The sequence below is a fragment of the Schistocerca serialis genome, chromosome 12, assembly GCF_023864345.2.
Source record: "Schistocerca serialis cubense isolate TAMUIC-IGC-003099 chromosome 12, iqSchSeri2.2, whole genome shotgun sequence".
In the NCBI taxonomy this organism is placed as follows: Eukaryota; Metazoa; Arthropoda; class Insecta; order Orthoptera; family Acrididae; genus Schistocerca; species Schistocerca serialis.
The window spans coordinates 183,813,702-183,826,851 of NC_064649.1; the positions used below are offsets into that span (position 1 = coordinate 183,813,702).

A 13,150-nucleotide genomic window follows, 5' to 3' on the forward strand; every position below is an offset into this window, starting at 1 on the left:
TGTTGAATACCATTGGCCTGGCAGAATGACTGAAATTATGCGGACATGACTTGTGGGCCATTGTCGGAAACAATAGTCTGCGGAAGACCTTCAGTGCAAAAGATAGCAGACAACGCTTGGATGGTGGCAGTTGACGTCGTGGAAGACATCCGGACCTCAAAAGAAAAATTACTGAAGGCATCTACCAGAACAAACCACCGAGCATTCCAGAATGGACCAGCAAAATCGATGTGCAAGCGTTGCCAAGGGGAAGTGGCTTTTGGCCATGCAAAGACTTTCCGCGGCGGTGCGGATTGTTGTTCGGCACACGCCATGCAAGAAGAACACATATTCGTAATTGCAGCATCAATTCCGAACTAAGTACAGTGCTGACGAGCAAGTTGTTTCGTTCGCACTATACCCCAATGTCCTTGGTGAAGAAGCCGTAAAACAGAGGACTGTAACGAATGTGGGACCACGACTCTGGACTGACGATTATCAGAACGCAACAACAAAACACCACGTCGAACAAAAAGTCTCTCCTTGTGAGCAAAAAATCGGCGAACCAACGGATCCTCGATCCGAGACTTTGACAAAGGCCATTGCGTAGCAACAAAACGCAAAACGGTAGCAAGGACCGGGTCAGCAGCTGTGGCTGTAGCTACACGACGAAAATCAATCGGAAACGAGTCGACCACGTCATCGGTTTCCGAATCAATGAACATGCAAGCAAGTTCGGAAGAATCGAATGCTCTATCCTCAGCAACAGGCAAACGGGACAACGCATCGGCGTTTCCGTGCTTAGCAGTGGACTGATACAAGATATCGTAGCGGTACTGCGAGAGGAAAATAGACCAGCGAATGAATTTCTGCGCTGTACGCGTAGGTACAGGCTTGTTCGGATGAAAAAGCGACGTCAAAGGTTTGTGGTCTGTGATGATGGTAAAGTGATGACCATACAAGAAATCATGGAACTTAGTAACACCAAACACGAGAGCCAAAGCTTCTTTCTCTATCTGTGAATAATTTCTTTGCGCAGACGAGAGCAATTTGGAAGCAAAGGCAATAGGGCGATCATGCGACCCATCTTTGTGCGTAAGCACAGCACCGATCCCGAAATCTGATGCATCTACCATCAACAAAAGGGGTATCTGGGGATCGAATGGCGTAAGGCAAGTATTAGAAAGCAACGCCGATTTCAACTGGCGAAAGGCGCGTTTGCATTCCGTCGTCCAGACGAACGGAACACCCTTACGGCGTAAGCTATGAAGCATAGCTGAAATGGAAGAGGCATTGCGCAGAAAGCGATGATAATAGTTAATTTTACCCAACACACTCTGTAGCTGCTTCAAATTCTGCGGCGAAGGCAAGTCTTGTATGGCACGGAGGTGCTCTGGACTCGGATGTATGCCTTGGGCATTGATGACATGTCCCAGGTATGGTAAGTCACGAGCAAAAAACACACATTTGTCCTTCCGCAAGTGAAGACCATTTTGTCGCAATACCTGAAATAATGTTCGTAGGTGTGCTAAATGCTCGTCTGCTGTCTTTCCGGAGATCACAATATCGTCCAGATAGTTCGCAGCAGTAGGGACCGACACACAAACAGTTTGTAAATATTGCTGAAACAATGCAGGGGCGGATGCACACCCGAATGGCAGTCTTTTGAATCGGTACAAACCAAGATGCGTGTTAACCACCAAGACGCGCTGGGATTCTTCGTCCACTGGTATTTGCAAGTACGCATCTGCGACGTCCAACTTTGAAAAATATTTACCCGGGCACAGTTTGTCAAAAAGATCTTCCGGGCGGGGTAATGGAAAAGTTGCAATCACTAGTTGTGGATTCACAGTGGCCTTGAAGTCCACACAAAGTCTCAGTTTTCCGGAAGGTTTGGGCAAAATTAGTAATGGTGAGGCCCAGAGAGAAGCCTGCACACGTTCAATTACACCTTGTGATTCTAAATCGTGTAATGTTCTTGTGACCTCATCACGCAATGCGTGAGGAACATTGCGCGCTCTGAAAAATTTCGGTTGCCCATTGACTTTCAGTTCCAAATGTGCTTCATAGTTTTTAGCGCAACCTAAGCCCGGTGAAAAAATGTCTGCAAATTCTTCACACAGACGAGAAACATTGTCTGAAGGCACAGTCTGATTCATTGATAGGACCTGATTTACTATAGACATGTTAAACAACTGAAATAAATCGAAACCAAACAAGTTCACTGCAGTAGAAGAACGAAGAACGTAAAATGAGACAAGTTTTGTTTGTCCCTTGTATGTTGCAAGAAGGCTGCACTGTCCTAACACAGGGATATTCTGACCTGAATAACTATTTAACTTAACATTTGCGGCACGCAACGGAGGTTTGCCCAGTTGTTTGTACGTGTCGTGATTGAGCAATGAAACTGCAGCTCCGGTATCGAGCTGGAATGGTATGACCATTCCATTAAAGTCCAAATCTACAAAAAGTTTATTGTCCTGCTGACGACAAGAGCGACTGTCTCGTGCAATCTGAACTGATACAGGTACAGCATCACTTGCTAATTGACGTGATTTCCGGTGACGTCGACGCACACTTTGTGTGGGACGAACACTGTCACTGTTTGAGAAAGTGGCACTGGACGGGGTGGAATTCACTACATGAATGTCCATGGGCGAAGGTCCACGAGCCCGAGTGTCCTTGGTTCGATTCCAGCGCGAAGCAAAAGGCCTGGAATGGTTGTGATTGTCTGATCTGAGCTTTTTCTGGCAAACACTTTGAACATGTCTTTTCTTATTACAGAAAAAGCAAATAGCTTGGCGTGACGGGCAATTTTCACGCGAATGTCTAGTAGCACACCGCGGGCATGATTTCACTGCAGTTGTATGCTGTGGCGGCACACCTGGTTTAAAGCGTAGCGGCAGCTGCGTGGACGTGCGCGAGGGCAGTTTACCGGGCCGTGCAGCGCGCCCGGCGGGCCGGTTAATGTTACACACGGCTGGCGAAGTTGCAAATGATTCCTGAGCAAAGTCAAGCGTGTCTTGTCTATCTAATATGTCTATCACTTGCTGAAGGGAGGGATTAACTAGTTTCAAAATCTGTTCCCGTATACGAACATCAGAAACGTTCTGTGCAGTTGCATCACGGACCATTGTATCTGAATAAGGGAGTCCACATTCACACTCAAAAGCACAATCCCTTGTAAGGCCTTGCAATGTTGCAACCTACTCCCTATTAGTTTGACCAGCCGTACATTTTGTACGAAAGAACGTATACCTTTTTGCAACTACATTAACTGTTTCCTTGAAATAGGCATCTAAAGCAGACAAAAGTTCTTCGTAGGACAGAGTTGCTACGTCGCGTCGGGGAAATAATTTCACTATCACACGGTACGTTTGCACCCCTACACACGCCAATAAATGAGGCTGCCGCTCGTTACCTTGAATTCTGTAGGCGGCGAGATGAAATCCAAACTGGCGTGACCACTCCGTCCATGTTTCCTTAGCTGGGTCAAACGGCCTAAAAGGCGGTGCAACTGTGAGTTGTGGCTGCGGTAGTGGTAGAGCGGCGGCTGCCGCATCGTTGTGCAGTTCACGTTGACCCTGGACGAGCTGTCCAAGGGCATCCAATAACGCCTGCGTCTGCTGATTCTGCAAGCGATAAAATTCGGACAGTACAGCTGGCGAAGACATGACACAAGTAAATGTAAGCAATTAGAAAGGACAAGACCCTTGCCGTTGACTCGTCGCCAAAAATTGTTGTGTCTAGACAAGACAGCCTAGACACAATGAGAGGAAGCCGAAAGGCACGCGCTAAGTTAAAAAAGGAGGGTGTGAGGTCTGAAACAGGATACGTAATGAATGCTTGTGTGTTGTGCCTGGTGCAACTTTGTTTTCTTTATGGTAAATAGTGATCTATCTTTCCCTGCACACACACAGAGAAAAAAAACCTGCCAAGTCCAGCAGCTAGGGGCAAGCTGCTGGAGTTGGCAGTCATATGTGTGTGACATGTGCTTGCCTGTGTGTATGAATGTGTGTGTTTCTCTGTATCTCTTTTGCTGATGAAGGCTGTGGCCGAAAGCTTTGTGTAAGTGCCTTTTTAATTGTGCCTGTCTACAGTGTAACATGTCTCCTTTACAGTAAGCAGCAATCTATGTTTTCCTATATTTTTCATTTACACAGATGTAATTAACAAATCAGAGTCTATTTATTCCAGAGAAGTGACAGTTTGTTTATGACAGTTCAGCACAAATCTGATTTTTTATATACAGCAAGGCTACCTATAAATTATTCTGTGTGCCAGTGTTCATGCTGACTATAGGGATTCACACTGATCATGTGTAATTTGACACCTGGTCCTGTAAACTTACTTCTGCTCAACGTGAAAAATTCTCCAATTCACATTTTGTAATTAACCTTAACATATCAAATAATGCACCCTTCGATATAACTGCTTATTGTCCACTTCCCATCACTCTATTCCCAATGTCAATCCAGCTGACCTCTACTTCTAATCCAAAAACCATGGTTTACTCAATGTTTGCTATTGCAAGCTATTGCTATTGCAACACAAAAGTGCCAGAGGCACCAGTAATGATATACAATTAAAAATACTAGAAAGTAAGGCACACCAGTTAGTACATGCTAAGACAAACACTACAAGTGTCTAAGACACTGCGCTCTCACACAACAAGTACGAGGTCTGAATACATTCCAGATATGATACACTAAACTGTTTCATTCACAGTGGCAATATACATACTCTCTCCCCAATAAACAGAATAATTATAACTCAATTGTTCACAAGTATATATTATGACTCTTGCCACAGCCATGCAGTCAGTATGCCACAGGCGTGCCATAGAATGGGATCAGGTTCAATTCCTTGTAGAGCCGGGAAATTCTGCTCGGTGGACAGACTGGAATAGGGTACACTCTGCTTGTAGTTCCAGCTGAGGAGATACTCAAGTGAGAAGTAGTGTCTTCAACTTCTGGAAGTTGATAACAGCCTGGAGAGTTGTATACTGACCCCCTAACTCTCCATAGATATATAGTAGAGGACATCTCTCGAAGAGCATTGCGTGGTCTTCTGGGCCCAATGCAGAGTTCCTTTATCAATGTATATTGTATATCACCACTTGTACACACTCATCAGCACAGTACCATATTGTCTCTTCACGTGGAAAATTTTTATTCCCTTGTTTGCAGATCAACATTTTTCCTCTTCTTCTTCTTCTTCTTCTTCTTCTTCTTCATCTTTTTTTTTTTTTTTTTTTTTTTTTTTGTACCACACATATTCCACATGGTTTATGCTCACTCCTTCAATGATACTGCCCATCCTTCTCTAGTGTGCGAGTTGTCCCTGCTTTCCTGCGTGTTTGTTGGTTTAAACACACTTGTTTCAAAAGAGAGTGACAGCTTAGATACAGTCTTGTCAACATTTTGTATTTTTATTTAGCAATTATTGAATTATTGTTTGAGACTTATAGGTGAATGTCACAAGATATTGTCAACCACTGCATTCACTAGATTGGAATGGGGTTCATGGTAACTTATCAGTTCATTTTTTAAGTTGCTGTTATCTTTTTCATCCTATCTTGGACTAGCTTTTCCATACTCCCACTCTATTTTACGTAGTCAAACAGTTATCTGCCCTTGCAAACTTGCTCCTTTACTACCAAGTTAACTAATACTGGGCAGCCTAACAGAAGTTCCAATATCCAATCTTTCACCACAATTCACCTACACACACTTTTCACTCACTGATTTTCTTTTTTCAATGTCATAAATATTTTGCTTTCACAGACTGCTGTGCTTTGAACATAAAATTGTAGGAAAATCTGCCTCACATGTCAGTTTTTTTTTTTTTTATTAAAGAATATGTTCCTTGCTTATTCCTATCTGCTTCTGATATATTTCCATTCTCACTTTTATTTTGTTTCGATCCATTTCTTTTTTCTTTGATAGACAAGTCAAACAACAATGGCAATATGTTGCAGCCCCCTGTGTTTCACCCTACTTACTACGAACTTACTTTTCTTAGCTTCCAATTTTATTAGTCATTTGGTTTTTAAGATACTTAAATTAATTGTTTGACCCTGTATTTTTATATCTTATTTTACCTTCGGTTGATAAAGGATTTCTGGTATGCTCACAAAGAGAGAGCTGATTCTTCCCACCCCCCACCCCCCTTACCTTGTCCTGAAACAAACTTATCGCCAAGTATCTTGCAGTTTTTTTCCTATTATTAATCTCTTAGTCTAGTCATCAATTTAAAAGTGTCAGTTGTTGGTCCCATTGTCTAATAATTTGTACATTTATACACATGACGTTCCAATTTTTATTTGGAACATATAGACTCTGATAATCATGAATCACAGTTCAAATGGCTCTGGGCACTATGGGACTTAACATCTGAGCCAAGGCACGATTCAAACCTGCGACCGTAGCAGTCGCGCAGTTCTGGACTGAAGCGCCTAGAACCGCTCGGCAACGGTGGCTGGCGAATCATAGTTACCATCACATGGACAGAAATACTGTGTTAACTTTATTACAACCTAGGGACATAGCTAAAAATGTCTTCACATAATTTCCAGTCCTGATTACTTTCCTTTAATTTAATCTCACAAATATGTTAGTGTAACATGATGTTGACAGAGGCAAATTATATATACTCACAAATTATTTAGCTAGAGGTATCTGGTTTGTATGTCTGGGAGGGAGGAGGGTGCAAGCTGAAAACTTCAAGAAAAGATTACTCATTTCATACCTGCTGGATTTAACTGCAGTTTATCTCTTCCATATACCAACCACATACCTAATGTGCATGGCAAACAGTTTGAAAGTATTATTCTATACTCAGCATTTGGAACTATCAGTTCCTTCATGAGAGAGGAAAGAGGGATAAGTTTCTGAAGGTCTGAAAGGTCACTCAGACTCCACAACTAATGTGAGGACAAGAGGAACAAATGTGTCTATAAGAAGTTTTGGAATTTCACCTCCTGAAGGTAAAATACTGATCAGTCTGTCAGTCTTCTAGTAATTTTATGGTTTCCTTGCATGAATTTTCACTTGGACATGATTATTCTATGTTTCATCACTCACCTGAGAGATATCTCTGAATTCCCAAAGAGACACACCTTCAAATTGCCATCAGCTGTTATCGGTAAATGGTTGCACGTGCCACAGAAGTGTTCACTCATTGAGGTAATAAATCCCACACGTCCCTTGAAGCCCGGGACATGGTATGCCTGCAAAAAGAAATTGTAAGAAAATAGCTACTGCTGTTGTGAAAATACTATAAATGTGTTGCTCACCAAGTGGAGGAAGGAGAAAATGTGCATTAAGGGGAGTTTGAACGCCCTATCCTGACAATGTTAAATTTAGTGACTTAACTTCCCCGTACTTCAGGAACAACTGTAGCCATTGACAAGAAACTTTTACAGGACATTAAACTATGTGTTCTGAGTCTTACAATAATTGCATTTCAGCCACTGCTTTTGGAAATACAATTTTTTAATTACACAGTTAAAATTTTGTGTACTTTTTTGTATGTTATTCCAAATAATTTTATTTATACATAACATTATGTTCTTCTTTTAGTTCAGAAGACTCAGGATACGTATGTCATTACTCCCTGAAAATTTGAATTCGCTACTTGAACTAGTTTCTGAGATTTAGGGAAAAATGCAAGAGAAAATGTAAATTTTCAGGAAGAGTTTTTAAAGTTTTAATAGACTGTAACTCAATATATGCTTAACATTTTATTTTTAGTCACTCAGAAGCACCCTGCACCATACTGTATATCATCCTCTTGATCTTTTTTAAGTTTTTTTTTTTGTTTTCTTCTTTCTGGACTCCGTAGTGGCCAACTGTGCTGCATACTCTGCTTTACCATTGCAAACCGTGTCCATCCATTCAAATTCTCTGATGCAGTTTGCTCCAGAATTAATTCCCATATGTTGTAGCACTTTCACGCTACCAATGTTGCCATCATTAAAAGCAATAACAGCATGACTGACCCCCACTTTAGTGTCTTCATTACAAGAAAAACATTTTTTGGTCTACATCTACATCTACATCCATACTCCTCAAGCCACCTGACGGTGTAGGGTACCTTGCGTACCTCTATTGGTTCTCCCTTCTATTCCAGTCTCGTATTGTTCGTGGAAAGAAGGATTGTCGGTATGCCTCTGTGCGGGCTCTAATCTCTCTCATTTTATCCTCATGGTCTCTTCATGAGATATACGTAGGAGGGAGCAATATAATGCTTGACTCCTCAGTGAAGGTATGTTCTCGAAACTTCAACAAAAGCCCATACCGAGCTACTGAGCGTCTCTCCCGCAGAGTCGTCCACTGGAGTTTATCTAACATATCCGTAATGCTTTCATGATTACTAAATGATCCTATAACGAAGCATGCTGCTCTCTGTTGGATCTTCTCTATCTCTTCTATCAACCCTATCTGGTACGGATCCCACACTGCTGAGCAGTATTCAAACAGTGGGCGAACAAGTGTACTGTAACGAAATTCCTTTGTTTTGGGATTGCATTTCCTTAGGATTCTTCCAATGAATCTCAGTCTGGCATCTGATTTACCGACAATCAACTTTATATGATCATTCCATTTTAAATCACTCCTAATGCATACTCCCAGATAATTTATGGAATTAACTGCTTCCAATTGCTGACCTGCTATATTGTAGCTAAATGATATGGGATCTTTCTTTCTATGTATTCGCAGCACATTACACTTGTCTACATTGAGAATCAATTGCCATTCCCTGCACCATGCATCAATTCGCTGCAGATCATCCTGCATTTCAGTGCAATTTTCCATTGTTGCAACCTCTCGATATACCACAGCATCATCCGCAAAAAGCCTCAGTGAACTTCTGATGTCATTCACAAGGTCATTTATGTATATTGTGAATAGCAACGGTCCTACGACACTCCCCTGCAGCACACCTGAAATCACTCTTACTTCGGAAGACTTCTCTCCATTGAGAATGACAGGCTGCGTTCTGTTATCTAGCAACTCTTCAATCCAATCACATAATTGGTCTGATAGTCCATATGCTCTTACTTTGTTCATTAAATGATTGTGGGGAACTGTATTGAACGCCTTGCGGAAGTCAAGAAACACAGCATCTACCTGGGAACCCGTGTCTATGGCCCTCTGAGTCTCGTGGACGAATAGCGCGAGCTGGGTTTCACACGATCGTCTTTTTCGAAACCCATGCTGATTCCTACAGAGTAGATTTCTAGTTTACAGAAAAGTCTTAATACTCAAACATAATACATGTTCTAAAATTCTACAACTGATCGACGTTAGAAATATAGGTCTGTAGTTCTGCACATCTGTTCGACGTCCCTTCTTGAAAACGGGGATGACCTGTGCCCTTTTCCAATTCTTTGGAACGCTACGCTCTTGTAGAGACCTACAGTACATTGCTGCAAGAAGGGGGGCAAGTTCCTTCGCATACTCTGTGTAAAATTGAACTGGTATCCCATCAGGTCAGCGGCCTTTCCACTTTTGAGTGATTTTAATTGTTTCTCTATCCCTCTGTCATCTATTTCAATATCTACCATTTTGTCGTCTGTGCGACAATCTAGAGAAGGAACTACAGTGCAATCTTCCTCTGTGAAACAGCTTTGGAAAAAGACATTTAGTATTTCGGCCTTCAGTCCATCATCCTCTGTTTCAGTATCTTTTTGGTCACAGAGTGTCTGGACATTTTGTTTTGATCCACCTACCACTTTGACATAAGAGCAAAATTTCTTAGGATTTTCTGCCAAGTCAGTACATAGAACTTTACTTTCGAATTCATTTAACGCCTCTCACATGGCCCTCCTCACATTACATTTCGCTTCGCGTAATTTTTGTTTGTCTGCATGGTGTTGGCTATGTTTATGTTTGCTGCGAAGTTCCCTTTGCTTCCGCAGCAGTTTTCTAACTCGGTTGTTGTACTACGCTGGCTCTTTTCCATCTCTTACGATCTTGCTTGGCACATACTCATCTAACGCATATTGTACGATGGTTTTGAACTTTGTCCACTGATCCTCAGCACTATCTGTATTTAAAACAAAACTTTTGTGTTGAGCCGTTAGGTACTCTGATATCTGATTTTTGTCACTTTTGCTAACCAGAAAAATCTTCGTACATTTTTTTAATATTTCTATTTACGGCTGAAATCATCGATGCAGTAACCGCTTTATGATCGCTGATTACCTGTTCTGCGTTAACTGTTTCAAATAGTTCAGGTCTGTTTGTCACTAGAAGGTCTAATATGTTATCACCACAAGTCAGTTCTCTGTTTAACTGCTCAAGGTAGTTTTCAGATAAAGCTCTTAAAAAATTTCACTGGATTCTTTGTCCCTGCCACCCGTTATGAAAGTTTGAGTCTCCCAGTCTATATCCGGCAAATTAAAATCTCCACCCAGAACTATAACATGGTGGGCAAATCTACTTGAAATATTTTCCAAATTATCCTTCAGGTGCTCAGCCACAACAGCTGCTGAGCCAGGGGGCCTATAGAGACATCCAATTACCATGTCTGAGCCTGCTTTAACCATGACCTTCACCCAAATTATTTTACATTTCGGATCTCCGTCAATTTCCTTCGATACTATTGCACTTCTTATCGCTTTAAACATGCCTCCCCCTTCACTGTCCAGCCTGTCTCTGCGGTATACATTCCAATCTGAGTTTAGAATTTCATTACTGTTTACATCTGGTTTCAGCCTACTTTCTGTCCCTAGTACTATGTGGGCATTGTGACCGTTTATTAATGAGAGCAGTTCTGGGAGCTTTCTATAGACGCTCCTGCAGTTTACTATTAGCACATTAATATTGTTATTCCCTGCTGCATTTTGTCTATTCCTACCTTGCCGCATCTCAGGAGGTGTCTTGTTGGGCCTAGGGAGGGAGTTCTCTAACCTAAAAGACCCACATCTGCACTCCACACATACTCCGCTACACTTGTAGCCGCTTCCTGCATGTAGTGCATGCGTGACCTATTCAGGGGGACCCTACATTTCTCCACCAGATAGCGGAGGTCGAGAAATTTGCACCCCAGATCTCCGCAGAATTGTCTGAGCCCCTGGTTTAAGCCTTCCACTCGGCTCCAAACCAGAGGACCACTATCGGTTCTGGGAATGATACAACAAATAGCTAGCTCAGATTCCACCCCACGAGGCTTTCCGCCTTCACCAACTCCTCTAACCGCCTGTACGAACTGAGGATGACCTCTGAACCCAGACGGCAGGAGTCATTGGTGCCGACATGAGCAACAATTTGCAGTCGGGTGCACCCAGTGCTCTCTATCACTGCCAGCACGGCCTCCTCCACATCTCGGATGAGACCCCTGGCAAGCAGACAGAGTGAACACTGACCTTCTTCCCCGACCTTTCCGCTATTTCCCTAAGGGGCTCCATCACCCGCCTAACGTTGGAGCTCCCAATAACTAATATACCCCTCCCCCCATGTGCCTGCTCGGACCTTGCTGAAGGAGTGGCCACATGTCCACTCACAGGCAGAACGGGCGATGCCACACGGCCAGCCTCCACACTGACCCTCCGCCTCATGCGCCACGAATGCCGCTGAACCCGCCACTCCCCTTGGGAAGAGGCGTGGCCCAACTGCGCCCGGTACCCGCAAAGATGTCTTGACAGCAGGGTCAGTGGGTGAAGCATGTAACACCTGGGGTGTACCATGCAATGCACCAGACTCCCCACTGCTGCTACACTCTGAGGCAGCAGCCTGAAGATGGCTAACCGCGGCTTCAATACATTCACCTGTTCGCGAACAGTGGACAGCTCCTCCTGTGTCCGTACACAGCAGTCACACATCCTATCCATCCTAAGAAATCAATTTACTGTAGAGAGTTAATCAACTTATAACTAGACTGCTAATTCACTAAAGGCGGCTGATAGTTGACTAAACTGTGGTTACTAGACACTTCCTGTAGAAAACAATGAAAATAGCACTACCTGTCTCTGGACTGTATTGAAAACAAACACTAGCACTACTGGCACTATGGCTGACTAAAAGGACTCTCTCTGACTGTATTCAAAACAAACACGAAATCTATGGAACACTATTACTAGCACCCGACAATTAAAGCTTCCTAAAAGCAAAAACACACGGAAAAAGAAGTGACAAGTAAGAAAAATAGAGTTAATACTTAAATTAGCATAGCTCGCTGCACAGCAGACGTGACCCAGATGGCAGTTACGACGACACTGACACAATGTTGTTGTTGTTGTGGTCTTCAGTCCTGAGAATGGTTTGATGCAGCTCTCCATGCTACTCTATCCTGTGCAAGCTTTTTCATATCCCAGTACCTACTGCAACCTACATCCTTCTGAATCTGCTTAGTGTATTCATCTCTTGGTCTCCCTCTACGATTTTTACCCTCCACGCTGCCCTCCAATACTAAATTGGTGATCCCTTCATGCCTCAGAACATGTCCTACCAACCGATCCCTTCTTCTGGTCAAGTTGTGCCACAAACTTCTCTTCTCCCCAATCCTATTCAATACTTCCTCATTAGTTATGTGATCTACCCATCTAATCTTCAGCATTCTTCTGTAGCACCACATTTCGAAAGCTTCTATTCTCTTCTTGTCCAAACTATTTATCGTCCATGTTTCACTTCCATACATGGCTACACTCCATATGAATACTTTCAGAAGTGACTTCCTGACACTTAAATCTATACTGGATGTTAACAAATTTCTCTTCTTCAGAAACGCTTTCCTTGCCATTGCCAGCCTACATTTTATATCCTCTCTACTTCGACCATCATCAGTTATTTTGCTCCCCAAATAGCAAAACTCCTTTACTACTTTAAGTGCCTCATTTCCTAATCTAATTCCCTCAGCATCACCCGACTTAATTAGACTACATTCCATTATCCTTGTTTTGCTTCTGTTGATGTTCATCTTATATCCTTCTTTCAAGACACTGTCCATTCCATTCAACTGCTCTTCCAAGTCCTTTGCTGTCTCTGACAGAATTACAATGTCATCGGCGAACCTCAAAGTTTTTATTTCTTCTCCATGAATTTTAATACCTACTCCAAATTTTTCTTTTGTTTCCTTTACTGCTTGCTCAATATACAGATTGAACAACATCGGGGAGAGGCTACAACCCTGTCTTACTCCCTTCCCAACCACTGCTTCCCTTTCA

General features: G+C 42.7%; 1 protein-coding gene across 1 annotated transcript in view; it reads right to left on the reverse strand.

Moving 5' to 3' along the window:
- Window positions 1–13,150, reverse strand: part of LOC126428234 (molybdenum cofactor biosynthesis protein 1-like) — a 112,342-nt gene that overhangs the window by 31,582 nt on the left and 67,610 nt on the right. Inside the window, exon 4 of the mRNA XM_050090149.1 lies at window positions 7,065–7,210. Within this exon, the coding sequence (XP_049946106.1) occupies window positions 7,065–7,210 (146 nt within the window). The remainder of the gene's footprint in view (window positions 1–7,064; window positions 7,211–13,150) is intronic.